General features: G+C 45.3%; 1 protein-coding gene across 3 annotated transcripts in view; it reads right to left on the bottom strand.

Annotated features, from left to right (window-relative positions):
* The window catches only part of Rasgrf1 (Ras protein specific guanine nucleotide releasing factor 1), a 109,437-nt gene that overhangs the window by 34,563 nt on the left and 52,789 nt on the right, over positions 1-22,085 (bottom strand). For all 3 annotated transcript variants that reach the window (XM_028758949.1, XM_028758951.1, XM_028758950.1), the window contains 6 exons: positions 21,535-21,695; positions 17,721-17,784; positions 16,777-16,913; positions 14,199-14,281; positions 4,443-4,691; positions 1,485-1,858 (listed from right to left, as the gene is read on the bottom strand). In XM_028758949.1, coding sequence (XP_028614782.1) covers positions 1,485-1,858; positions 4,443-4,691; positions 14,199-14,281; positions 16,777-16,913; positions 17,721-17,784; positions 21,535-21,695 — 1,068 coding nt within the window. The remainder of the gene's footprint in view (positions 1-1,484; positions 1,859-4,442; positions 4,692-14,198; positions 14,282-16,776; positions 16,914-17,720; positions 17,785-21,534; positions 21,696-22,085) is intronic.

The raw sequence follows: 22,085 nt of genomic DNA, 5'->3' as shown, positions 1-22,085 counted from the left end.
AGGAAGCCTCACATCTATCATTTGTTAAAGCAAAGCAGACTAAGTAACAAGGGCCTGGTACCCTGGATGAAGACTGTTAAACAGCTTAATCTCCACAGGCTTTGTCAGAACCTTTCACATGCTTATAGATACTGTGGACCTCCAAAATGGCTTTTCCTTTACTAGTATTTCTAAAAATGTTATGGGCACAACTAGGTTCTTGTTACAATGCAGATTGTGGAGCCTGGGAATATAGCTCAGTGGTACAGTGCTTGCCTAGTCTAGCATGCTTAAGGTCTTGGGTTCAATCATTAGTGGTAGAGGAAGGGGACAGGTTGTAATACAGCTCTTGTCTCAAAGAATAGGGCAGACTACTGTCCAGTGCTGTAGACAACCTTACTTCAGTTTCAGTGTACATTTATACATTAATGTAATAAAGAAAGCAGTGATCTAAGGAAGGTTGCTTGAGGTCAGAAAACACAATCAGAAAAACATGTAAATAAGCATCAGTATGCACATACTAGATATTAACAGAGTGGCCCTTTTCCAGAACCTTCTCGGGACAGCCCCTATTTAAACACAATTGCCTGGCAAGTACTATAGATCCTATCTGGGAAAGCATGAAATCAAGGCAGAGGCTGTATCCAGATCCAGGGCACACTGAGGACAGCACTCAGCAGATTCTTTCATCAGATTGGGTTCTATAGCTATGTCCTGACAACCAACAAGAATAAATATGTATTATACACTGAATGTAAATGTTTGTCACAGGAGTCCCAAAATCATATTCAAGAATACTTAGCACTTGGGACTACAGGGGTGTGCCTCTGAGCCTGGCTTTCTAATGTAGGGAAATATTTAACTCAGGTCCTTATGATCATGTGGCAAGCACTTTACCAGTGGTGTCATCTTCCTGGAGCCTTGGGAAATAAAAGCAACTTAACCTCTCTGGGTCTCAGTTTCCCCAACTAGAAGGTGATCACACTTGAAACCCACAGGAAGCCACAGATCTCTTTTTAAAAAAGTCCATTCAGCCAGCTCATAGATCCACATAGACAGATTGAGGGTCTCTGGATCACTCATCACGAACTCTGGTAAGAGGTGGCTTTGTAGACTAACTGGGGCAGCACTCCACAATGTAACAAGATCTCCCTGCAGGTCTGTGCTGAACAACATTTTGAGCCTCACACTGTTGCCTCTCTAGATTCCACACATCACAGACACTGGATGGTGTTTGAGTTTTCTGACAAGCTATTACCTTAGCTACCAACTTTCAGCTGTGCAAGCCACACACATCACGTATTTGTTGCATGAACCATGGGAATGTCTGTAGTGATGGAGCCTTGGTGGCTTCTCTTCTTCCCAGTTGTGCCTCCTTTTTGAAGGATAGGACGTGTACACATACACACACACATGCACACGCACACACACACACACAAAACCCACACAAACACAGATACATACACAATACATAATAGGGTGGTTCTGCTCATGCATCTACTTACCCTGCTTCCTGAGGGCTACTAGCTCCCTAGGCCTCTCTTTAATTGGGGTGGTCCTGTCACTCTCCTCTGGAGTCCTGCGGAAGCCGCTGGCCACAGAGTGCTTGCTGGAGTCCAGCGTGGTTTTGCCGAAGGGAGCTATGGGTGTGTGTATGTTGGGGTAGCCATCAGAGCTGCTCCCGAGTGAAGCCAGTTCCAGCGCCTTGCCGCCTGTGATGATGGGGACGTTGAGGGACATCTTCCGATGGCGGCTTGGGGGCGATGTTCCGACGCCCAAGGGTGGTGGTGAGGAGACCTTGCGACTGCCATGAGGAGACTTGGGGGCCTCTTCATCCGAATCCTTTTTTCGATTCCTGGAAAACAAGAATTCCAGTGATCTGTGAGGATGCGAGGGAAGAGGGAGTGAAGGCTTTGAGTGTTGACTTGTCTACCTAACTCATGGTGGCTGAGAGTGTCTACCTTTTGTGGATGATCTTTGAAGGTCAGGTGGGTCCCTGCGCATGGTTGTGATTAAAGTGCTTAGGGACAAATGTCTATATCCACAAGGCTGGGTGTCTGACTGGTGGGCATGGTTCTCTCTGGTGCTCCTACCTCTGCCTCCTTTCTGAGGTACTATGGCTCCTGACTGCAGGCCTCTGTAGGGCCTCCAACCACTCATATGAGGCTACTAACTTGTATGGTCTGTCCATGTCCTTACAGTGGTATGCTTTGTGCATGAGGAAGCAGAGGCTCAGGGGAAGGTAGTGACTCATCTGATGTCTCTGCCATGGCACCTGAGGGGTTTCACCTGTCTATTGGGTTTGGAGCAGGTAGAAGTGTAGTTAGTGCATTAGCAATCCTGAGGCCAGGCCTGCGTTTAAGATACTTCAGCCAGAGATGTGTAAGGGCCTTGTGGAGAGTCTCTTGGCCTTTCTGGGCCCTAGTTTGCCATTGGAGAACTCCAGTGATGTAGGTATGAAGCCAAGGTAGCTAAAGGGTTCTGTCTACTAGAGGATGTACCTTGACCACACCATAAAGGACTCTTCAAAGCATGACAAGTATACACAGAGCAGGAGTACCTGTCTGTATCTCTCTTCCTTCCATTTTTCCTTTTTTTCTGTAAAGGGTGGCCCCTAAGTTTCCCAAAGGGTTTTAGGGAACAGAGAATAATAAATAGCCCTTGACTTCTCTGACCAAGGTTTGGGGACTAGGGGGTGGGTAAAAGAAGCTTAGTGGAGTTTGTGTGGTGACGGCTAGGCAGTGCAGCTCTGTGACAGATCTGGATCCCACCCTGCACCACCATGATGCTCAAGAGGAAGGCTACCGTGGAGCGTCGAAGGTGAAGCCCAAGTGCCACTCCAAGCCCGCCCCTGCCGAGGTGGACACGAAGCTGAAAAAGGCGTCAGTAAAAGATATAGGATCAGACAAAAAAAGTGCAAACAAAAGAGAAGTGGGGAGCAAAGGGCAAACAGGCTGAGGTGGCTGACCAGCAAACTAGATCTGCTTGCAGAAAACGGAGGAACAGAAAACCAGAGCCCAGCCTCTGAAGAAGAGAAAGAAGCCAAGTCTGACTAAGCATCCATCATGTCTGTCAGTGGTCCCTGCCTCCCTTCTTGTACAATCCAGAGGAATATTTTTTTAACAACTATTTTGTAAATGTGAGTTTTTTAGTAGCTCTAGAAACATTTTTACAAGGTGGAGAAACCTCACCTCATCCCATTTTTTTAAAGTGTAAACTTTTTTTAAGAGGTAAATCATTTGCTGGTTGTTTATTTTTTTTGGTAAAAACAGAAAATAGCTGTATACTGAATTGGGAGAGGATGTGACTGTCTTGAGGGTCATCATGACATTCCGTAGAGGGGGCTAGTTTTATATCCTACAATACAAAGCATATTAAATGACAATTTGGAATCTCAGTCGTGCATTTAGGTCTGGAATATTTTCAGTTATATCTGTCCCCGTGTTTCTAGTAGAACCATTTTGTAAGAAAGTCAGCCCTTGGTCCTTGCCCTGTCACAACTGTGATGTCTGTGGTCATGGCAGTCCATTTTCCTAACAGTTGTGATAATGTGAAAGATGGAAATTTTGAGTACGTTCTGTATGTGGCATAAAATTGTGAGTCAGTGGAACTGCGGATTCTGAGCATTTGGTTGTTATGAGGGGTCTTAGGGAAACTTGCCAAGTTTGAGGAGGGGAGCATCACTGAAATAAAGTTCGAAGAAAAACAATATGAAGTTCTTCGTTCGTGTTCATGAATACAGCGTGTCTCTTCAGAGTTTGGGTAGGTGTGATAAGAATTGGAATGTCTGTGTACTCTGCTCCTCGACCAATAAAATCTCAGATGTGAAAGAGTAAAAAACAAAGCAAAACAAAAAACAAAAGAAGCTAGTGATCAGCAGCATGGGTGGCTAGGCCTGGAGGGGCTTCGAGGAAGAGAGGGGGAGCAGAGCAATCCCTCCCTAGTCTTCCCGAGAAGACCTCTAACAGGCACAGCTGAAGATGACCTCATGCTTCTGCTCCTCACACTCCAGAGCTGTGGGTTTATAGGTTTGTACCACTATTCCCAGTTTCTTTTGTGAAGCAAACAAACAAACCAGTCTTGAAATATACTCCCTCTGTGGACTGGGAATGATACATGCCATATCATTCTTAATTCTGGGACAGCCTCTTTTCCAGAGACCTCATTGGCTTAGAAATCTGTGGGGTTCAGGAGGAGATGCATGATCCTAGTGAGGGATAGTTATGATGGGATTCTTTTGAAAATATTGCCACATTTAATTAGTTAATGTGTGTGTGTGATTGATTAAGTGTGGATGTCAGAGGACAACTTGCAGGAGTGGGTTTTCTCCTTCCACCATGCTGGGTCCAGAGGTTGAGATTCGGTCATTAGGCTCAGTGGCAAGTGCCTTTACACACTAAACCATCGTGTCAGAGACCAGAGATTTCTGTAGATGATGATGATGAGAGAAGGCATGCATATACCTGGAAGGAAATGCATTGATAGGCGTTCTGTAAATATCGATCAGCTTGTCTAGGACCACCGAAGAAGTGGTAAAGACTCGGTAGGAGTGCATGAAGGTGTTGAGAAAGTCAATACTCATGAAGCGCAGATCAGTCAGGCGCTCCAGCAGGCGATCCACGCTGGCATAGCGGATCTGCAGCACTTTGCAAGAATTCATGGTTTTGCTGAAGCGAATGTCAACATCATCACAGTATAAGGATTTATCAGACCTATAAAGGGGAGGGCAAGGAGAAGGGACGTGTGCAGATATGAACATCACAGCAACATAAGGAGGCACTGAACCTGAACACTGAGGAAGGGGGAAATGGTGACGAATGTCTAAGGTGTCTCTTCACCAGGTCAAAGGTGAGGCTACCATCAGGCCATCTTGTCAACCCCTCCCTCCCCACACAGACAAAAACAGCTTATCTGGAAACTTCAGAAGGATAACACCAAGAAAGAGCTGTAACTCCATTCCCCAACATCCTAAAATCCTTCAGTACTGGAAAAACATAAAAGACATCAAATAATGTGCTTCCAAATTTCCAAGACACTTGAGAATTGTATTCACACAAAAATCTGCACACTTACATTTCCAGTGGCAATGTCCATAATAGAGGAGAGCAAAAACATCCTACAAATGTCTATTAGCAGATGGATGGTCAAATGAAGTAAAGCAGGATGTTACTCAGCCATGAAAAGAAATGGGGTACTGACCCATTTAGAAGTAGATACTGGTGTCAGTTGTACAACATAGTGTACTGAAATCTACTGACTTGTACTTTTAAAGTAGAGACATTTATGCCATTCAATTAAAAAAAATAAGTAAGACTAGGTATGATGGTATATATTTTTCATCTCAGCACTTGGGTGGCAGACTGGGCAGATCTCTGTGAATTCAAGGCTGGTTTGGTTGACATAGTAAGTCCTAGACCAGCCAGAGCAACATAGTGAAACTTTATCTTAAAAGAAAAAAAAAAAACTAATACAGGGTAGGAGTTTTGAAAAGATTCAAGGGAAATTCCAGTGTTCTAAGAGAAAAATAGGAAACCAGCTTCTGTTTTGCTGCCTTGAGGTGTATCTGGATTTCAGAAACTGGTTTCTAGGTTTTCACAGGAGCTTGACCTGCTGTGTAGGAAGCTGGGTGACATCACAATGTCAATGTGGGGTCCATGAAGGGTACAACTTTCAGAGAAGGACATTGAAGGAAAAACTTCCAGCAGAAGGACATATTTCTGATGTTCCGGTTCCAGTTCTTATGGTAGTCTTGAAGTACAATATGCTACTTTGTAATCCATGCTCTTCGGACTAAGAGCGCAATGTGATGTCACAGATGTGATACCCCTGGGATGGTCAAAGGAAGAACTACAAAATCTGTCTAGAAAGATACTTCCCCACTAGGATCTAGAATATATTCATTGTAAGTCCTTAATGATAATCCCAAATCGAGAACCACAAAAGGACTTAAGACCCTCAATATAACAAATAACTAAGTTAGACTGATTCCCCACCTCCATATTTTTTCCTTTTTCCTTTCTAGTTTGTGACAGTGTTGCTATCTGGAGTGCAGGCTTGGGTAGAGTCTAAAATTCTTCTGTCTCAAGTACTGGGATGACAGTTGTATACCAGTAGTCATTTTAAAATCTCTTGGCTTAGAAAGTCATCAATGCATTTGGTCACAGTCCTAGAGGGACTCTCTTCTTATAGCTCCTAGAAGCTATTATTGATAAAGCTGGCTTTGCAAAGCCTCTCATCATAAACTTCTAACTTACTTGTCAATGTAGGTAGGCAGCTCAGGAGTTTATTCTCTTCTATCTCCCTAGCATTTGTAGGCATAGGTCACTCTGCTCTTGATCTACTCTTTGAGCATCAGGACCAGTCTTTATTTGGCAGTGGACCAGATGGACTTTAACCCTCCCATAGGAAAAGAAGCCCTCGGGGCCTGTCAGTTCACCTCAAAGTTTACTGAAGGACTTACTGAGTCTTTTCTTCTTGCTAAGGTGATCATCCCGAGAGTGGAAACCCGTCCCAAGCAAGACCTACCCATGGCCTTTTCTAAGACTTTCTAAACTGGATCTATTATCAGGTCCCACTCCTCCCTGGGCTGCCAGGATGTGAGGAGAGGAGTGAGTTAACTAGATCACAGGGTCCTAGGGAACTGAAGATGGAGCTCAGGATCTAAATTTTGAACTCAAGATCAATGGCATCTTCTGGGCTTGGTGGTAATCAACAGCCCCCAAAGCTATTCTATCATGCAGTTCTAACTGGCAGCTGAGCCAGTTAATGGCAGACTCAGTTAATGGCAACAGCGTGGGGTATATTAAAGCTTAAGCAATGACTCTGAAGTGTATTTTGCTGTTTTGTTTCTTGGACATTGTAAATCTTTGTAAACGTGATTTGCCTTTTTTTATTTTTGACAACTGAAAGTCTCAGAGTGAAAGGCAGCGTTCACTTGATTTCCCTTTTTTCCTTGTGTCGCCCTCTCTTCCCTGTACACTGCCGACTGTGTCTTTGTAGTTGATTTTACTTGTAGAGAGTAGCTATCTTAGGCCTTTTGTTTTTCTGGTCTGATATTACTAATAGAGCACACAGATAAAAAAAGATACATATATGCTCTTAAAAAGAATAAGATTGACATTTCTATCATAATGAACCCTCAGAGCGAAAAAAAAAACCACCTAAAGAAACAGTTCAGCCTGTCCTGACTACTGTGAGGAGAACATATTTATGCCTGTGATGGTTACTTTTCTCACGGCTGTGATAGGACACCTGACAGGAATAACTTCAGGGAGGAAGATTTATTTAGGCAGTCCACCACAGGGCAGTGAATGGGCAGTTCCACGGGGCATGGTGCGGCTAGCATACATCTTGATGAATCCAGAAGCAGGGCATGGTTATAACTCTCAAGCTCTTGTGCCCTTTAGAAATTCACTTCCTCCAACTGGGCTCACCCGTCTGAGCCTCACAGTCTCCCAGAATAATGTCAGCAGCGGGGTACTAAGTATTGAAACTGCATGAACTAGTGGGAGGGGTACTTTATATTTAAATCATACATGTGGAGGACACTCCTTGATGACAGCTCTATCCCTGTTTCCTAGACAACACCTAGTCTTCTGTTCTTAGTTTCCTCATCTTTGAACTGGAAATAAGGCCCTTCCCAGAGCTCTCTTGAGAGGGGAATGAGTGAACAAACTTGAGAGGCCTAGCATGACACATGGAACACAGAGAGCTGTGAGCGTCTCTGAATTCCCTGGCTCTGCAGATGGTGTCTCCCACTCAAGGATTCAGACAGAACTCGGAGGAACTGAGCAAATGGACTTATTTTCCCATTTGTACCACTTCTAAGGTGCTTTTGGGTTTTTTGCGGGGAGCTGATGGTACAGCTGGGCAGTAGAGCACTTGCCAAACACGTGTGAGGCCTTATGTTCAACTCCTAAGTACTTTGTCTAGATTTACTGGGATTCGAAATATCAGTGAGTATTGATATTTTCCCTAGAGCCTCCAAGGAGCAGAAGGGCAAATGCAGGAGGTAGAGAACTGGAGCAGCAGATTAGGGTCGTGTGTGGACAAGTGACAGTTCCTCATTATCTGAGTCTTGGCCCCCTGCCATGTTTCTCCATGGCTACATCAGTCTTCTCTGCTGCACAGACCAGAGGGGAAGTGGGATAAGTGGGCTGGACTGGCTGGTTTTCTGTGTCAACTTGACACAAGCTGGAGTGATCACAGAGAAAGGAGCCTCCCTTGAGGAAATGCCTCCAGGAGATCCAGCTCTAAGGCATTTTCTCAATTAGTGATCAAGGGTAGGAGGATCCATTGTGGGTGGTGCCATCCCTGGGCTTGTAGTCCTGGGTTTTATAAGAAAACAAGCTGAGCAAGCCAGAGGAAGCAAGCTGGTAAGCAGCACCCTCCATGACCTCTGCATCAGCTCCTGCCTCCAGGTTCCTGCCCTGTGTGAGTTCCAGTCCTGACTTCCTTTGATGATGAATAGCAATGTGGTTGTGTAAACTGAATAAACCCTTTCCTCCTCAACTTGCTTCTTGGTCATGATGTTTTGTTCAGGAATACAAACCCTGACATGGGACCAACCCAAAGTATGTAGAATAAACCACAAGGGCTAGAGAATGACATCTCAAAAGAGATCATCTTAGAAACAGAGGTAAGGCCTTCTTCTAGCGGAATATCCCTGTAGGGACAAGGAACATTTTAGAGACCTGCTGGCCAAGTCCACAGCTTGGCCCATTACCTTTTCTCAGCTGATACCATTGCTCCCAAGGGCTCTATGAGGGTGGTCACGAAGAGAGTGGGGCTGATACCCTTTGGGTACGACCCTACTACCTGCAGTATAAAACCCAACAGCTTGCCAGACACAACATTGTTAACTGACTCCCACGTGCCTCACCCATCTCATATTTCACCACATGGTGTAGATTGCTGTGTTAGTTAATAAGATCTGACTGGGCTATAAAAAGCTCAGAGAAATGAGAAGTGAAATTAAGTATAGGAATAGCTCATGAAACATAGCACACAGACACACATAAACTACAGCATCTGTATGCTGAATATGGGAAAGGATCAATGGACCATATGGGTACCAACTATTCATAGTACCTTTAATCTATATGAGGCACAAGGGATGTTCAATATTTACAAAGTTTTGAGCAAGCCATCCACTGATGAAACATATATGCAGATAACATCATGGTGGTTGGTTAGGCTAACTGACATGCTCAGCTACGGTTGCGTATGTATGCCCTTTTCCATCTCAGAGAGGGCAAGTGTGTATGTACCACAGACATAAGTACCTTTTATAGTTTGGGTCTGCTCATCTTTCATTCTGGTCTATGCAGCAGGGAAGATTGACACAACATGGGGGTGGGGGAGGCAGGGCAGGAGAGCACTGTGTAACTGGGACTCAGGTAATGTGGTGCGAACACTGACTATAAACCATTCTAACCTACTGTTCCATTACTCTACTCCCAACCCTGCTTCTAACTCTGTGTTTCAAATGGACTCACCAAACACTATGGTGAAACATCTTAATTTGGTAGGTGAGCCTATCTGCTCCAAGCCTATGGGATAACTGGTCTGATCAGGTACCTGGAGACCACAGTTCACCAGGTCACTGCCTATATGGCACTCTAAGCCCATAACTCTGCAGGCCCATGGGATTATTCGTCATTTCTCAAACACATAGCACTGTCCTGACTCTGAGCAAACACACAGTTCCTTCTTCTCATTATGCCTTTCTATTTAGTAAACTGCAACTGGCCTTATATGCTAGCTCTGGGTTCCCTTTTTAAGGAAATCTTGCTCAACTGTGCCAAGTGAGTTAGTCCCTCATCCCCTGCACCCTCCTAGTGCCACATAACTGTCTTACGGAACCCACTCTTTGACACCCACTCTACTGTCCATAGTGGTATTTCATTGTGTCTCTTTGGTTCACTGAACAGCTCTTCCCATGGCCCCTACTGCCACCACCTCTAGGTGGTCAGTGATGTGGAGGAGAGGAAAATGATACCTGACCACTGTCAAAGAAGTTTAAGGGACCTGGTGCACCCGAAGCTGTCTCTGCTGACCCCTAGTGATAATAGGAGAAAATTGAAGTAATAAAATTGATGTGATAAAGGATTTACTAATAAACTTGCTTAGGAGACATTAAGTCACATAAAGTAGAACTTAGCTAACTAAGGGAGCAGTGATTCCCAAAATACCTCAAAAGTAAGTGGATTACTAACCAGGCTTCCTAGAGGTAGTTCAAGTTTAGCACGATGGGAAAACACCTGTCAATGTTTGTTCACCAGAATTGCCCTCCAACTAGGGTTCCATTCCCATGGCAAAGAAGACACCCTGTCTTAGTTAGGATTTTATTGTTGTGAACAGACACCATGACCAAGGCAACTCTTATAAGAACAACATATAATTGGGGCTGGTTTACAGGTTCAGAGGTTCAGTCCATTATTAGCAAGGTGGGAGCATGGCAGTGCCCAGGCAGGCATGGTGCAGGAGGAGCTGAGAGTTTAACATCTTCATCTGAAGGCTGCTAGGAGAAGACTGGCTGCCAGGCAGCTGGGATGAGGGTCTTAAAGCCCACGTAACATACTTCCTCCGACAAGGCCACACCTCCAAATAATGCCACTCCCTGGGCCAAGCATATACAAACCATCACATTCCACTCCCTGGCCCCCATAAGTTTGTTCAAACTCATGAGTATATAGGGGTCATATCTAAATATAGCATAATATAAAATACATTTATTCCAATTTCAAAAGGCCCCTAGTCTATAGCAGGCTCAATAAACGTTAAAAGTCCAAAGTCCAAAGTTCAAAGTCTCTTCTGAGTTTCATCCAATTACTTAAGTGTAATTCCAAAAGCAAAACAGGAAATCAACTGTGCAAACTCCAAACTCTGCATCTCCATGTCTGATGTCAAAGCAGTCTTCAGATCTCCAACTCCTTTTTTATCTTTGTTGGCTGCAACAAAGTTCTTTCTCTAATTCCAACAGGGAGGATTGATTCTGCTTCCTGTTAGCATCTTTCCTTAGCAGATGTTCCATGGCTCTGGCATCTCGAACATCTTGGGATCTCCAAGGCAACTTCAATGTTACAGCTTCTTGTTCCAATGTCTGATATCTACACATGATCTTCTAGGTTCCTCCAAAGGGTCACATCTCCAGCTCTGCTTTCAGTAGTACTCTTGGCTCTGTTTGACTCTACTCCACTGCTGTTGTTGTTCTTGGTGATCATCCTATGGTACTGCAATACACTGGGGTCTTCTGCTGCAACTAGACTTCACCAATAGCCTCTCATATGCTCTCTTTATGGTGTGAAGTCTCATCTTCTTTGCATGACCCCTTCAGACCTGGGCTGTCAACTGCAACTGAGGCTGCACCTGCACCAGTTGCCTTTCCTGGCCTCTCACAGTACCAAGTCTCAGCTGTGCCATGATCCTTTCATGCCTTAAAACCTGTACCACCTGGGTGATTCTTACACATTACCAAGTACAGCTGCAGCATGAGGTACAACCTTGGCTATCTCTGGAACACAGCTTCTTTGTGCTCTCAGAAAACACTTCCCAGATTTCACCTCAGTGATGCTGGTTTCTTCTTAATCACTGTTAATTTCTTAGCTCCAGCTAACCAGACTTGTCCTAGTAGTCCCTTCTATTCTTGACTCTAAAGCCAGAGCCATGTGGCTGAAGCTGCTGAATTCTGCTGCTTGCTGGGGCTGGAACATGGCCCCCTTGTTATATTACATCATCACCAGCTTTCTGCTTTCCAACTCCTTCACTGCCTAAGCTTGGCTGTCCTGGAACTTGTTTTATAGATTGAATTCAGAGATCTGCATGGCTTTGTCTCCTGAATGCTGGGATGAAAGGCATGTACCACCATGCCTGGCTTTAAGATTTTCTTTACTTGGAAGTTGCTCTATACCAGGCTGGCCTTGAACTTATCGATCTGCTTGCCTCTGTCTCCTGGGATTAAAGGTGTGTGCCATCATACTTGGACCTAAACTCAGCTGGGTAGAATCTTGCCCCAAGGTCACTACTCTGTTAATCTGTTTATCTCCTTGAACATAGGATTCAGCTTCATTTCACTTCCCGGGGCCCCTTTATTACTTGAACCATATATTTTATATTTTTTCCTTTCTCAACTTGCTCCTTTTCAATAAAATGATCTTCATAAGACTAAACCAGAGAACAAAGTCTCTGCTGGGCTTTCTTGAGACTTTCCTTAATCAATGGAATTAATATAAATCTCTTTACCTTAGACTTGGGTAGACTCTTCAGAGAAGGGCAGAAGTAGCCACATTATTCACCAAAATACCACAAAACAGTCTCTTGGTCACCCACTGAAATTCTTTTTCACTGAAACTACTTGGGCCAGGTCTGCACAGTCTTCCACATTCCTACTAGAATAGCCCCACTTAAAGCATTCCTCTGCTTTCCAAATCCAAAGTCCCCAAATCCATATTCTTCCAAACAAAAGCATGGTCAGGCCTATTACAACAATATCCCAGACCCTGGTCCCAACTTCTGTCTTAGTTAGGATTTTACTGCTGTGAACAGACACCATGACTATGACTAAGGCAACTTTCATAAGGACAATATTTAATTGGGGCCGTCTTCCAGGCAGTTAGAATGAGGGTCTTAAACTCACACCCACAGTGACACACTTCCTCTAACAAGGCCACACCCACCCCAACAAGGCCACACCTCCAAATAGTGCCACTCTGTGGGCCAAGAACATTCAAACCACACCCCCTTAACTTACAACTAGCCATTAGGCCCTTTCCCATATCAAAGACCATGCTTCTAAGAGGCAACTCAAGAGGAAACTCAGGGTGACCACTGTCATTAAGACCTGGTATATCATAAAACATAGTTCTGCCAGGTGGACAAGATGGCCCCAGATAGCAACTATTCAAAAAGAACAACACTAGTGTATTTGAGAAATAACTGTGGCAACATCTTCTCTGTGTAAATCTCCCATCTGTCCATGTGGCTGGATTTGTAGTCTCCTGTCTCTGTTTAAATTGTTCCAAGTGTAACTCTGCAATTGGGATCTAAAGAAGTTTAAGAGTGATAGTGTATTTGGAATTAATAAGCCAAAGGCATATACAGGCTGGTCAAGTCTGTTGAAAGCTTATTCCCTTTTGCGTATTAGCAGAACCAGTTAACATGCTATTAATTTCTAAATGCGCAGAGTGACTTTTCACTGTGAAGATATATAACAGCAGCACACAGTAGGCTTATTAGGTGCTTGCCTGTATCTTGGTGGCAAGTGTCAACAAAGGGAGTCTGGTATCCTTTAGATACAATTCCTGTGGTATATACTGTTCCAGGGCACTCACTGGAAATAACAGAGAGGCCAGCCATAGTCATCTAGGCACAATCCAGGAGGCAATGGTGTCCTGGGAGGGACCCAGTGACATCATCAGACTTAGGACTCAGAGGTCAAGATGGAAGCCAGACAGCCAAATTGTTGCAGGGTAGGGGAAAGAAGAAGAAGGAGGAGGAAAGGAAAGAAGGAGGTGAGAGCCACTTGAGGAAAGATATCTCAGGAAGTTTACAGAAGCTATGTTACATGGGGGCAGGGACTGGAAAAACTGTCCAGCAGGATGCTGTTTCCCTTATCCCGAAGGACTGTTCACACAGATGCCCTGGCTGTGTAGCTGCACCCTGCAATTAGATTTTTATGTCTTTTTGAAATGTTCTATGTGTTTGTTTTGTAGCGAGAAGAAAAATCCTTAGAAACCAATCAGTGAGATTTTCATTCCAAATATTATATTTCTAAAAAGCCCAATATAAAGAAATCCAACATGCAAATAAAAATTTCTTTAAAAAGAAAACCTAGCTAGATGGATGGTGGTGGTGCACACTTTTAATCCCAGTACTCCGGAGGCACACGCAGGGGTGGGAGGACCTTAGAGTTGGAGGTCCGTCTGGTCTACAAAATGGGCTCCAGTATAGTCAATGCTATACAGAGAAATGTGGCCTCAAAATAAAACAAACCCAACCAAACAAAACCCTCCACCACCACTAATGACAATGACAAAATAACCTCAAAATTTAACATGTATAAAAGCAATGACATTAAAGGATCCATTCAAACAGACATCATGAAATGGACTCCATCACAAACACCAGCATGTTCCCAGTTCCAGGGACTGGCCCTGTCCAGGTTCTAGTGTCTGAGTGATGCTTGGTTTCTGGAGTGCAGACGGGTGAAGGGCACTTACTTGATCATCTGCGGCACGGAGACTTTGGAAACTTCTTCAAAGGCATTCGTGATGAGCTCATTGCAGCGGATATTATCCACGCACTGGAAACAGAGAGGATCCTAGGCTCAGAACCCATTCTCCAGACTGGAAGCCAGACCTACCTGGATCACTCGAAGCCTGATCACAGGGTGCTCAGGTTTCAAGGCAACTGTCTAAGAAATGGCGAGGCCAACACAGCATCATTCAAATTTTGGAAGTCAAGTGACCTTGGGGGATTGACTTGACTTTCCTGAGTTTGTTTCCTTATCTGCACAGATGGGTTTAATGGCATCATTTTTTACCAGGGTGTTTGCCAAGCAGATGCATAAGACTGTGGCCACTCTGCTGCACCCTTTGAAACCGGTGTCAAGGATGAGGTTGCCCCACAGTGATCTGTGCTCTCTGGGAAGCTGCCTAGTGAGCTTCTGTACTAGAGTGTGTAGAGTACATGTGTCCTGTGCCCATCCCCCAAGTGCCAATGCTCCAATGCTGGAGGTGGTTTTGGTCCTACATTTCCAGTCTATATGTGGGGAGTGCCCTGGGAAGTGAAAGGGTGTGATGCAAGCTGGCAGCAGGGATGATGGTGGGATATTTATCCACTCTCTGAAAAAATTCAAAAGCCCAGTTGTCCTTTGAATAAGAAGAGCCTTCCCAAATAACACTGAAAGATAACATCTTTTATGCCTAGTGAAGTGCTCCATGTCTGTAATCTGGCACTTAGGAGGTTGATCACAACTCAGGAAGATCACAAGTTTGAGACAAGCCTGGGCTGCATAGTAAGACTGTCTTCAAACAAAATTAAAAACCAACCAAATTCAGAAGGTTAATCCTGGAGGAGCGGGGGGAAGGGGCTGCCTCCTTTTACCTCCTGGCCTTGTACTTAACATTTCTGCTGTGGAGGGGATTCCTCTTAAATCCCTTGAGGGGGAGCTCTGTACATATCACAGAATCTTATGGCCTTGAGGTTGTGAGCTAGTGGAGGCCAGCACTAAGGTCACTGGAAAGTGGAAACAGCCATAGTGGGTGGCAGGTGCCCCAGGCCCAGTCCCCATGTAAAAGCCAGGTGAGCAGAGGAAGTAGCATACAGGGAAAGGTTCCTGTCATTTGTGTTTACCAGCTCGACTTCTCTACCAACCACTCCGACTTTCTTTCGAGCTCATTCTACCAGCAGCTCCAGTCAGAGTGCTATGGAGAGGTCCTCTGTAAGCTGCCAGGATGGTTCTTGAAGGGAAGGGGCAGGGTGGCCCATACTCATGGGCATCAGCAATGTTGTTAGAGGGCAAAGATCCCTGTGGATCCCTAGAGGTGAGTAGCCAGCCTTTGATAGCTGTGCCTGACTGGGGACAGGAAACAGGTTTGATCTCTCCATTTTCTCTAGAACTTGGTAGTTTTGTTTTTTGTTTTTGTTTTGGCATGCAACTCAAAAGAATTTGCACTATATATAATCCCACTGTGCCTTGGTCCTCTGTGGATTCAAGAGAGGTGAGTTGCCAGAAGGCCTAGCAGCTGATGTCCCAGGAACCAAGCAATGTTGATGTCTGCAGCTTTTATGGACTGCCTGGGCATTCAGTTTAATTTAGAATTACACAATATGAAAACAGATCCCTGGTGTTTTACTATTTCTCTTCATCTGGAAGTTTCTTCCAATTTTTTTTCTTTTTTTCTCCTCAGTGCTGGAGATTGAACCCTGCTTTGAAGCAGGACACAGAGGTAAGAAGGCAGGGAGCTGGTGAGAGTAGCCTTTTTGGTATAGTGAGTACCCTGCCCTTCCAGTGTCCTGTAGGCACAGGGCTCCTCCCCAAGTCCCCAAGACAAAGGGAGGAAAGCCAGCCATAGTTGTCTTTCCTGATGTCAGCTGCTCACCTAACCCCTCCACCCAGCTCTTCAGAAAGCATGGCCACCGATGGAAAACTCTAGGACCAGGCTCTTGCCTTGGAGGGGTGTAACACTACCCCTTTTTCTGGAGCCCAAGCCAGGAGCTGCTGACAGCCCCGTAACTAGATTCAACTTTGAACCTCTCGTACTTCCAGTGCCCCAATTATCTTGGGCTGTTGACTTTTCAGGAAAAGCCAATGTTTCCTGATTAATGGTTAAATAGAGCCAGGAGAACAACTCTACTGCTTGCAATAGACAAAGGACAAAACTTTATCTTTCTCTAGTACACAGATGCTGTCTTGGACCTCGGCAGGCTGTCCTGACTAACTGGAGTAGGTGCCCGGGTGTCTCAGGGCTGTGGAGCTCTCTTCTGCCACATCAAAACTCCATAGATGGTAGTGCCAAGACTTTGTGTGTGTGCATATAAGGACGTGGAGATTAGACTGGAATGCAGACACTCTCGCCATTCACGGGTCTGGGGAGTGTGGAACAGAGCCTGGCAGTCTTAAGGGTTTACTGCCATACTGCAAATGGTACTCATTGGCTGGGTCAGCCTCCATGGACCTAGACAGCTCTGGTCTTTTCTAGTAGAACAATTCAGCTGTGCTCTGACCATCCAGACTCCTCACCAGGCCAAATATGAAGGGACAATGTGCTCTGAGGGACAAGTAATGCTGCTCACCTGCATAATGTCACTGACCCACGCTGCCTTCTCCTGCGGGGTTGAGGCCACCAGGGTGATCGTGAAGGACGGGGACTCCTTTGGCTCCACCACGATCTTAAAGTCCAAATGTTCTACCTCTTGTACAGCTGCTCTGGCTTTTTCAGTGACAAAATATGAAGTTAGCAGAGTGAGTGTGGATTTTTGTGAGCTGGATAAGGTTCTCTGGTCCCTAACTCATGTACCAGTAGAGGCTCAGGTGGGACACCAGGCTACTTAGCTGCTCCTTTTAGAATAGTGATTTATGATTTTGGCTGAGTGAGAGTCACCATTTCAAAAAGGAAGAAACTGAAGATCTGGCATGCACAAGTAATTTATAGGTACACAGATTCTTGATTCAGAGTCTGAACCACTAAGTAGTACACCTTCTGCCTTCACTACACCAATGGATTCTGAGCCAGGATTCAGCTAAGTCTACTAGCAGGGACACAGCTATGCCAGGGTCAGATGGGTCTCACAACCCAGCCCTCTGGCTAACACATGGGACAAGTAACATTGACATCTGAAACTCTTCTGGACAGGGCTGAACATCCAGTTTGGCCGATGTGAAAGTAAATGCCTGGTATTTTATTACTACTGATCTCCAACTCTCTTTATCTTTGTTCTTTTCAGTGCCAGGGATCAAATCCAGGACACGACACATGCTAGGCCCTGGAACTCTTGAGAGCTGTTTACTGGAAAGACTGAGTTCAAAATCTTCTCTCTAAGGGCACACAATTGTGAGAACCACCTGGTCTAGGTTGTTCCCTCTATTTTTTTTTTTTTTTTTTTTGCATCTGAGTCAGGGGCCATCATATTTGAGCATCTGCTTTCCCTGAGCTCCAGCATTGCTGAATGAGCATGTGTGCACATGCATTCAAGATCCTGTATGAGTGTTCAAACAAATTAGTAGCTTGGACACTTACCTTCATCTTTCCTGGTTTCTTGTTCATCCAGTAAGCTGCAGTTGATGAGGGATATGACTCCGTTCTGAAAAAGAGAAGTAGGCACTACTTTGGATCAGGAGTCCACATGCTAGAGTAGGGGTCCCAAAGGATCAGGGTTGGAAGAGTCTCTACACCAACCAGCCACACATCCACAGATGTGTATGTATGTCTCATATGCTGAGTAGGCAGTTTGCTTTGCAAGCAAAGTATGTTGGCTTCCTCTACAAAGCCCTTGGAGGTGGGTGAAATGAGATTTTCTCAGGTAGACCACCCCTGAAGAAGGCTGAGGTCAAGCTGTGGACAGAATCTATCTGGTTTGGCTTCCTCTTGCCCCATCAGCATCTCTGAGAATTACTTCTTAGCCCCAAATCTATAAAAATGTGAAATCCTCTGTTCTTGGCCAATTCCTTCATGTTACCGATGGTGAAACAGGTCAGGTTTATGGGTCCATTATATGTATTGCTAACTCAATTTTATAGATTAAGAAATGAAGTCAGAGAGGTTAAGTCTCTGTTCAAGTCACCGGGTCAGCTATTGGTGGAGTCCTGAGAAAAAGCCTCCAGGGACTCATCCCAGCCCTAGGTCAGCAACTCATTTACTATTTCCAGGGATACCTTGCTGGTGGAGCCTCTCACTTTGACACAGTAGTGAAAAGAGACTCTGGTGGCAGTCCTCCTATCCACAGACTCTTTGACACCTCCTTTTCAACGTGGAAGAATAATTCCTTTCCTCTTAGGTGTGGGCTGGGCTGTTACCAGCATTGAATGAAAAGAGCCAAATGACAGCTAAGGCACAGCTCTGGGAAGTGGGGCTCTGGGAACTGCAGCCTTGTGCCTGCTCCCTCACAGGGGGAGTGGGTGCTATGCTGTGGGGAGGGAGAGGTGAGGAGTTGAGGCCTCCAGCTGGCAGTTCCTCGAATGAACCATCTTGGTTGGGTAAGGTTTTTGAGCCTGGCAAATGTTGCTATTGCAAACTAGAGCCCTGAGCCAAGACCACTTCTAAGCCGCTTCTGACCTCCTGACCCACATCTGTGAGACAGTGTTTATTTTCCAAGAACGGATGTTAATATAGAGCCAGCCACGTGACCGATCTATACATGAAATACTGGGCAGGCTGCCCACTTTTTTTTGTTGTTGTTGTTACAAAACTCAGAATTTATTTTTAACTACTTGCTTGGATCATTATGGTCTCGTGTTATATATAGGCTTCTGCTTGTGAGGACAGAATCCAAGGGGATTCCCAGGCCCTGGCACCTGCTTCTTGCTTCCTTCCCTGATGGCCTTTCAAAGTTCCCAGGACTTTTGAACAGTAACCTTGCCCTATGATTTCACGGGACTTGACAATCCTGGAAGCCCCTGAAGATCTGATACTTTCTCATTCACTTGTAATGCTGAGGTTAGAACGCAGGGCTTTCTGCACGCTAGGCAAGCACTCTACCACCAAGCTACACCCAAGCTGGAATTCTCTTACTGGCTTATTTTACTTCCTTTATCTTATTTGTGAACTGGGAAAGTGACAGTGTCTGCCTCATAGGTGCTCTAGGAATTAAATATGCTAAAACACTTGGGATAGGGACTGGTCATGGTAATCATTATATTGGAGGCCTTATTGTTTGTAATATGACAGGCTTATTATCATAGAATGTACAGTGACTGTTAAATTTATTGAGAATTTATTGTACCAGGCACCTGGTACTCCCTTAGCATTCCTGGGATTTATTTTATGTATATGAGTACACTGTCACTGTCTTCAGACACACCAGAAGAGGGCATCAGATCCCATTATAGATGGTTGTGAGCCACCATGTGGTTACTGGGACTTGAACTCTAGACCTCTAGTTGGGTAGTCAATGTTCTTAGCCACTGAGCTATCTCTCCAACCCTATCTGGGAAATATTTTTATATTCATTATGGAGATGAGGATACAGGTTTAGTGAGGTCACATGATTTGTTTGATGTTTGCCTGGTACACAGTAGTGCTAGAATTTGGCCAGTGCTTTGATCATGTGTTCTTTGCAAGCAGGCTACCCTTTAAAACTATTTTTAAAATTTTTAGTTCGTGTGTGAGTATGAGTATTTATTTGTGAATGAGTGTGTGCATGGGTGCATGCGTGTGTGCATGCGTGCATGCATATGTATGTGTGACAGGTGCACAGGTACCCATAGAGGCCAAAGAGGAAGTCAGATCCTTTGGAGCTGGAGTTATGGGCAGCTGTGAGTCATCTAATATGAATGCTGAGAACCAAAGGAGTCGTCAGAAGAGCAAGTGCAGAGCCCTCTCCAGCTCCCAGGCTAACTTTTCAGAACTCAAAAACAAATAATAATAATAATAATAATAATAATAATAAAAGCCAACATAAAACAGGAACTTTCAGTTTCAGATCAAGGATCTGACTTCGAGTCTCTACTGCAGCCTGCCTGTGCTTACTCTACTGCTGAAGGGTAGGAGACCTGACCCTCCCAACCTGGACAGAGACATCTGGAGTAGAACCTGGAGCTAGCAATTAATGAAAGCCTCTCTTAACACACAGTTTATTGGAACCTGAGTGTATAATATTTGTAAATTAATTACTCCTTGTGCAGTCAACCAGCTAATCTATTGACATGTTAACATAAGCAGTGTATTCTCTAAAGCCTGTCCTTGATCTAATACCTCAACAGGAGGTTACAGACCAGGCATCCGGGTCCCTGAAGGAAGGTTTCCCTGATGCTCTCACTAAAGTAAGGGCACCTTCTGGCCCTTCTCAGAAGACAGCATGTTCACATCTGAAATCCCGTCTGCTTCCACGGGATAGACATAGTGTGTGAAGAGACGGCAGCATAGAGGAACAGGATCTCATAATCAGCATAGCAAACTCATAGGCACTGTCAGCTACCTCATGTGTTATTTCTGTGGGGACTGTGATCTTTGTTTGACTGATGAAATGTACACAGGACAAGGACATTTCCAAGATCACATGGGTGACAGAGCTGGGGCCAGCTAGGGTTCAGAGCAGTGAGACCATCAGTGAGTAGTGTTGGGGAGCAGTAGTTTTGGCTTGAACCCCAGGCTTTACCACAGAGCTGCATTTGAGCAAGTCTTAAAGGACATGCCCAAAGGGTCTTGTGTTTTGCCCAGAGAACATGCTTGAAGGGTCTGCTGAAGAAGAGGTAAGGCTGTGTGTAGTTGAGTACATAGCAGGAGCAAAGGTTCTGGGGTCTAGATGCTTATTCCTCTCTACCTACTGGGACAAACCAGGCCATTGATCTTGTGCTACAAGAGGGAAGACAGTTCAGCAGCTTCCTAGAGTCACCTGACCTAGGAAGGCCTCTTGTGACAGAGAAGTGGGTGTCTGGGAAAGTCAGGAGGGTTTTGTCTAAGAACCTTTGCGTAGAGATGACAGAGAACAATGCTATGTGTTGCTCTAATCCTTGGCTGGAGGGGACCCTCCACTCTCCCCAACACCTCTATCAATATAACAAACACACACACTCGCATAATCATAAGCTCATACTTGTGCCTCGAAGGGTTGGTTAGAACTTCTGACTAGCTGTGGGAGTCTCTGGGGCCTGATACCACCTTCTCGGATCCATGATTTCTTCGGGGGAAGATACCAGGGGGTGTTCTACTTATTTCCACCCTCAGCTTAACTAGGGTGTGTCTATGTGTGTACAGGTATGTGCTCTCATACCCACAGACTCCCAACAAAGGGCTTCAGCATCCTTCCCTAGCATCAGGCTCCAGCCCTGAAGAAAAGAAGGAAGCTGTATGTGCCCGAGTCCCGGGACCTGCAGCTCCTCTCCCGTGGCCTTACCTTGATTAGGTGCAGTTTCTCACCAGAGCCTCTGGTGCAGATGATGAGATGCTTGGTGAACAGGAAACACTGGCGCTCATACTCTTTCTTTATGGACCGAGACCCCAGGCGGCCCCTGCTGGTCCTGCCCCTTTCTGTCGTGAGCACCTGGATGAGGGCGCCTGTAGGAACAGGGGGTAGTGGTGAGGAGGGTCTGAGCCTAGCCTCAGATGGCATGGATGACACTACCTTCTGGCCCAGCCTTGGAGGTGGAGGTACAGCCACATGTGGTTGTGGAACAAGGTAGCCCAAATGTCCTGGCCACTCTTTCCAGCTTAGCCTCATAGCCAGAGGGTGGAGAAAATGAGGGCTCTATACAGGGTCTCAAAACCTCCCAGCCAGGGGCCAGAGTCGTGGCAAGCAAAGGGGCCCTAAAAGAAATGGAGAGCTGGGCTGAGGTTTGGAAATAGCACTGAGTAATGAGGCTGAAGAAATGGGGATCTGGCGGCAGGTTCTGGTGTCTTGGCATGATGTATTGTATAGCTGTGGCCACAGCAGTTATCACCAATTAA

This window comes from Grammomys surdaster, unplaced genomic scaffold, assembly GCF_004785775.1.
Source record: "Grammomys surdaster isolate TR1022 unplaced genomic scaffold, NIH_TR_1.0 126248, whole genome shotgun sequence".
Classification (NCBI taxonomy): Eukaryota; Metazoa; Chordata; class Mammalia; order Rodentia; family Muridae; genus Grammomys; species Grammomys surdaster.
This window is presented reverse-complemented; position numbering and strand designations above follow the sequence as displayed.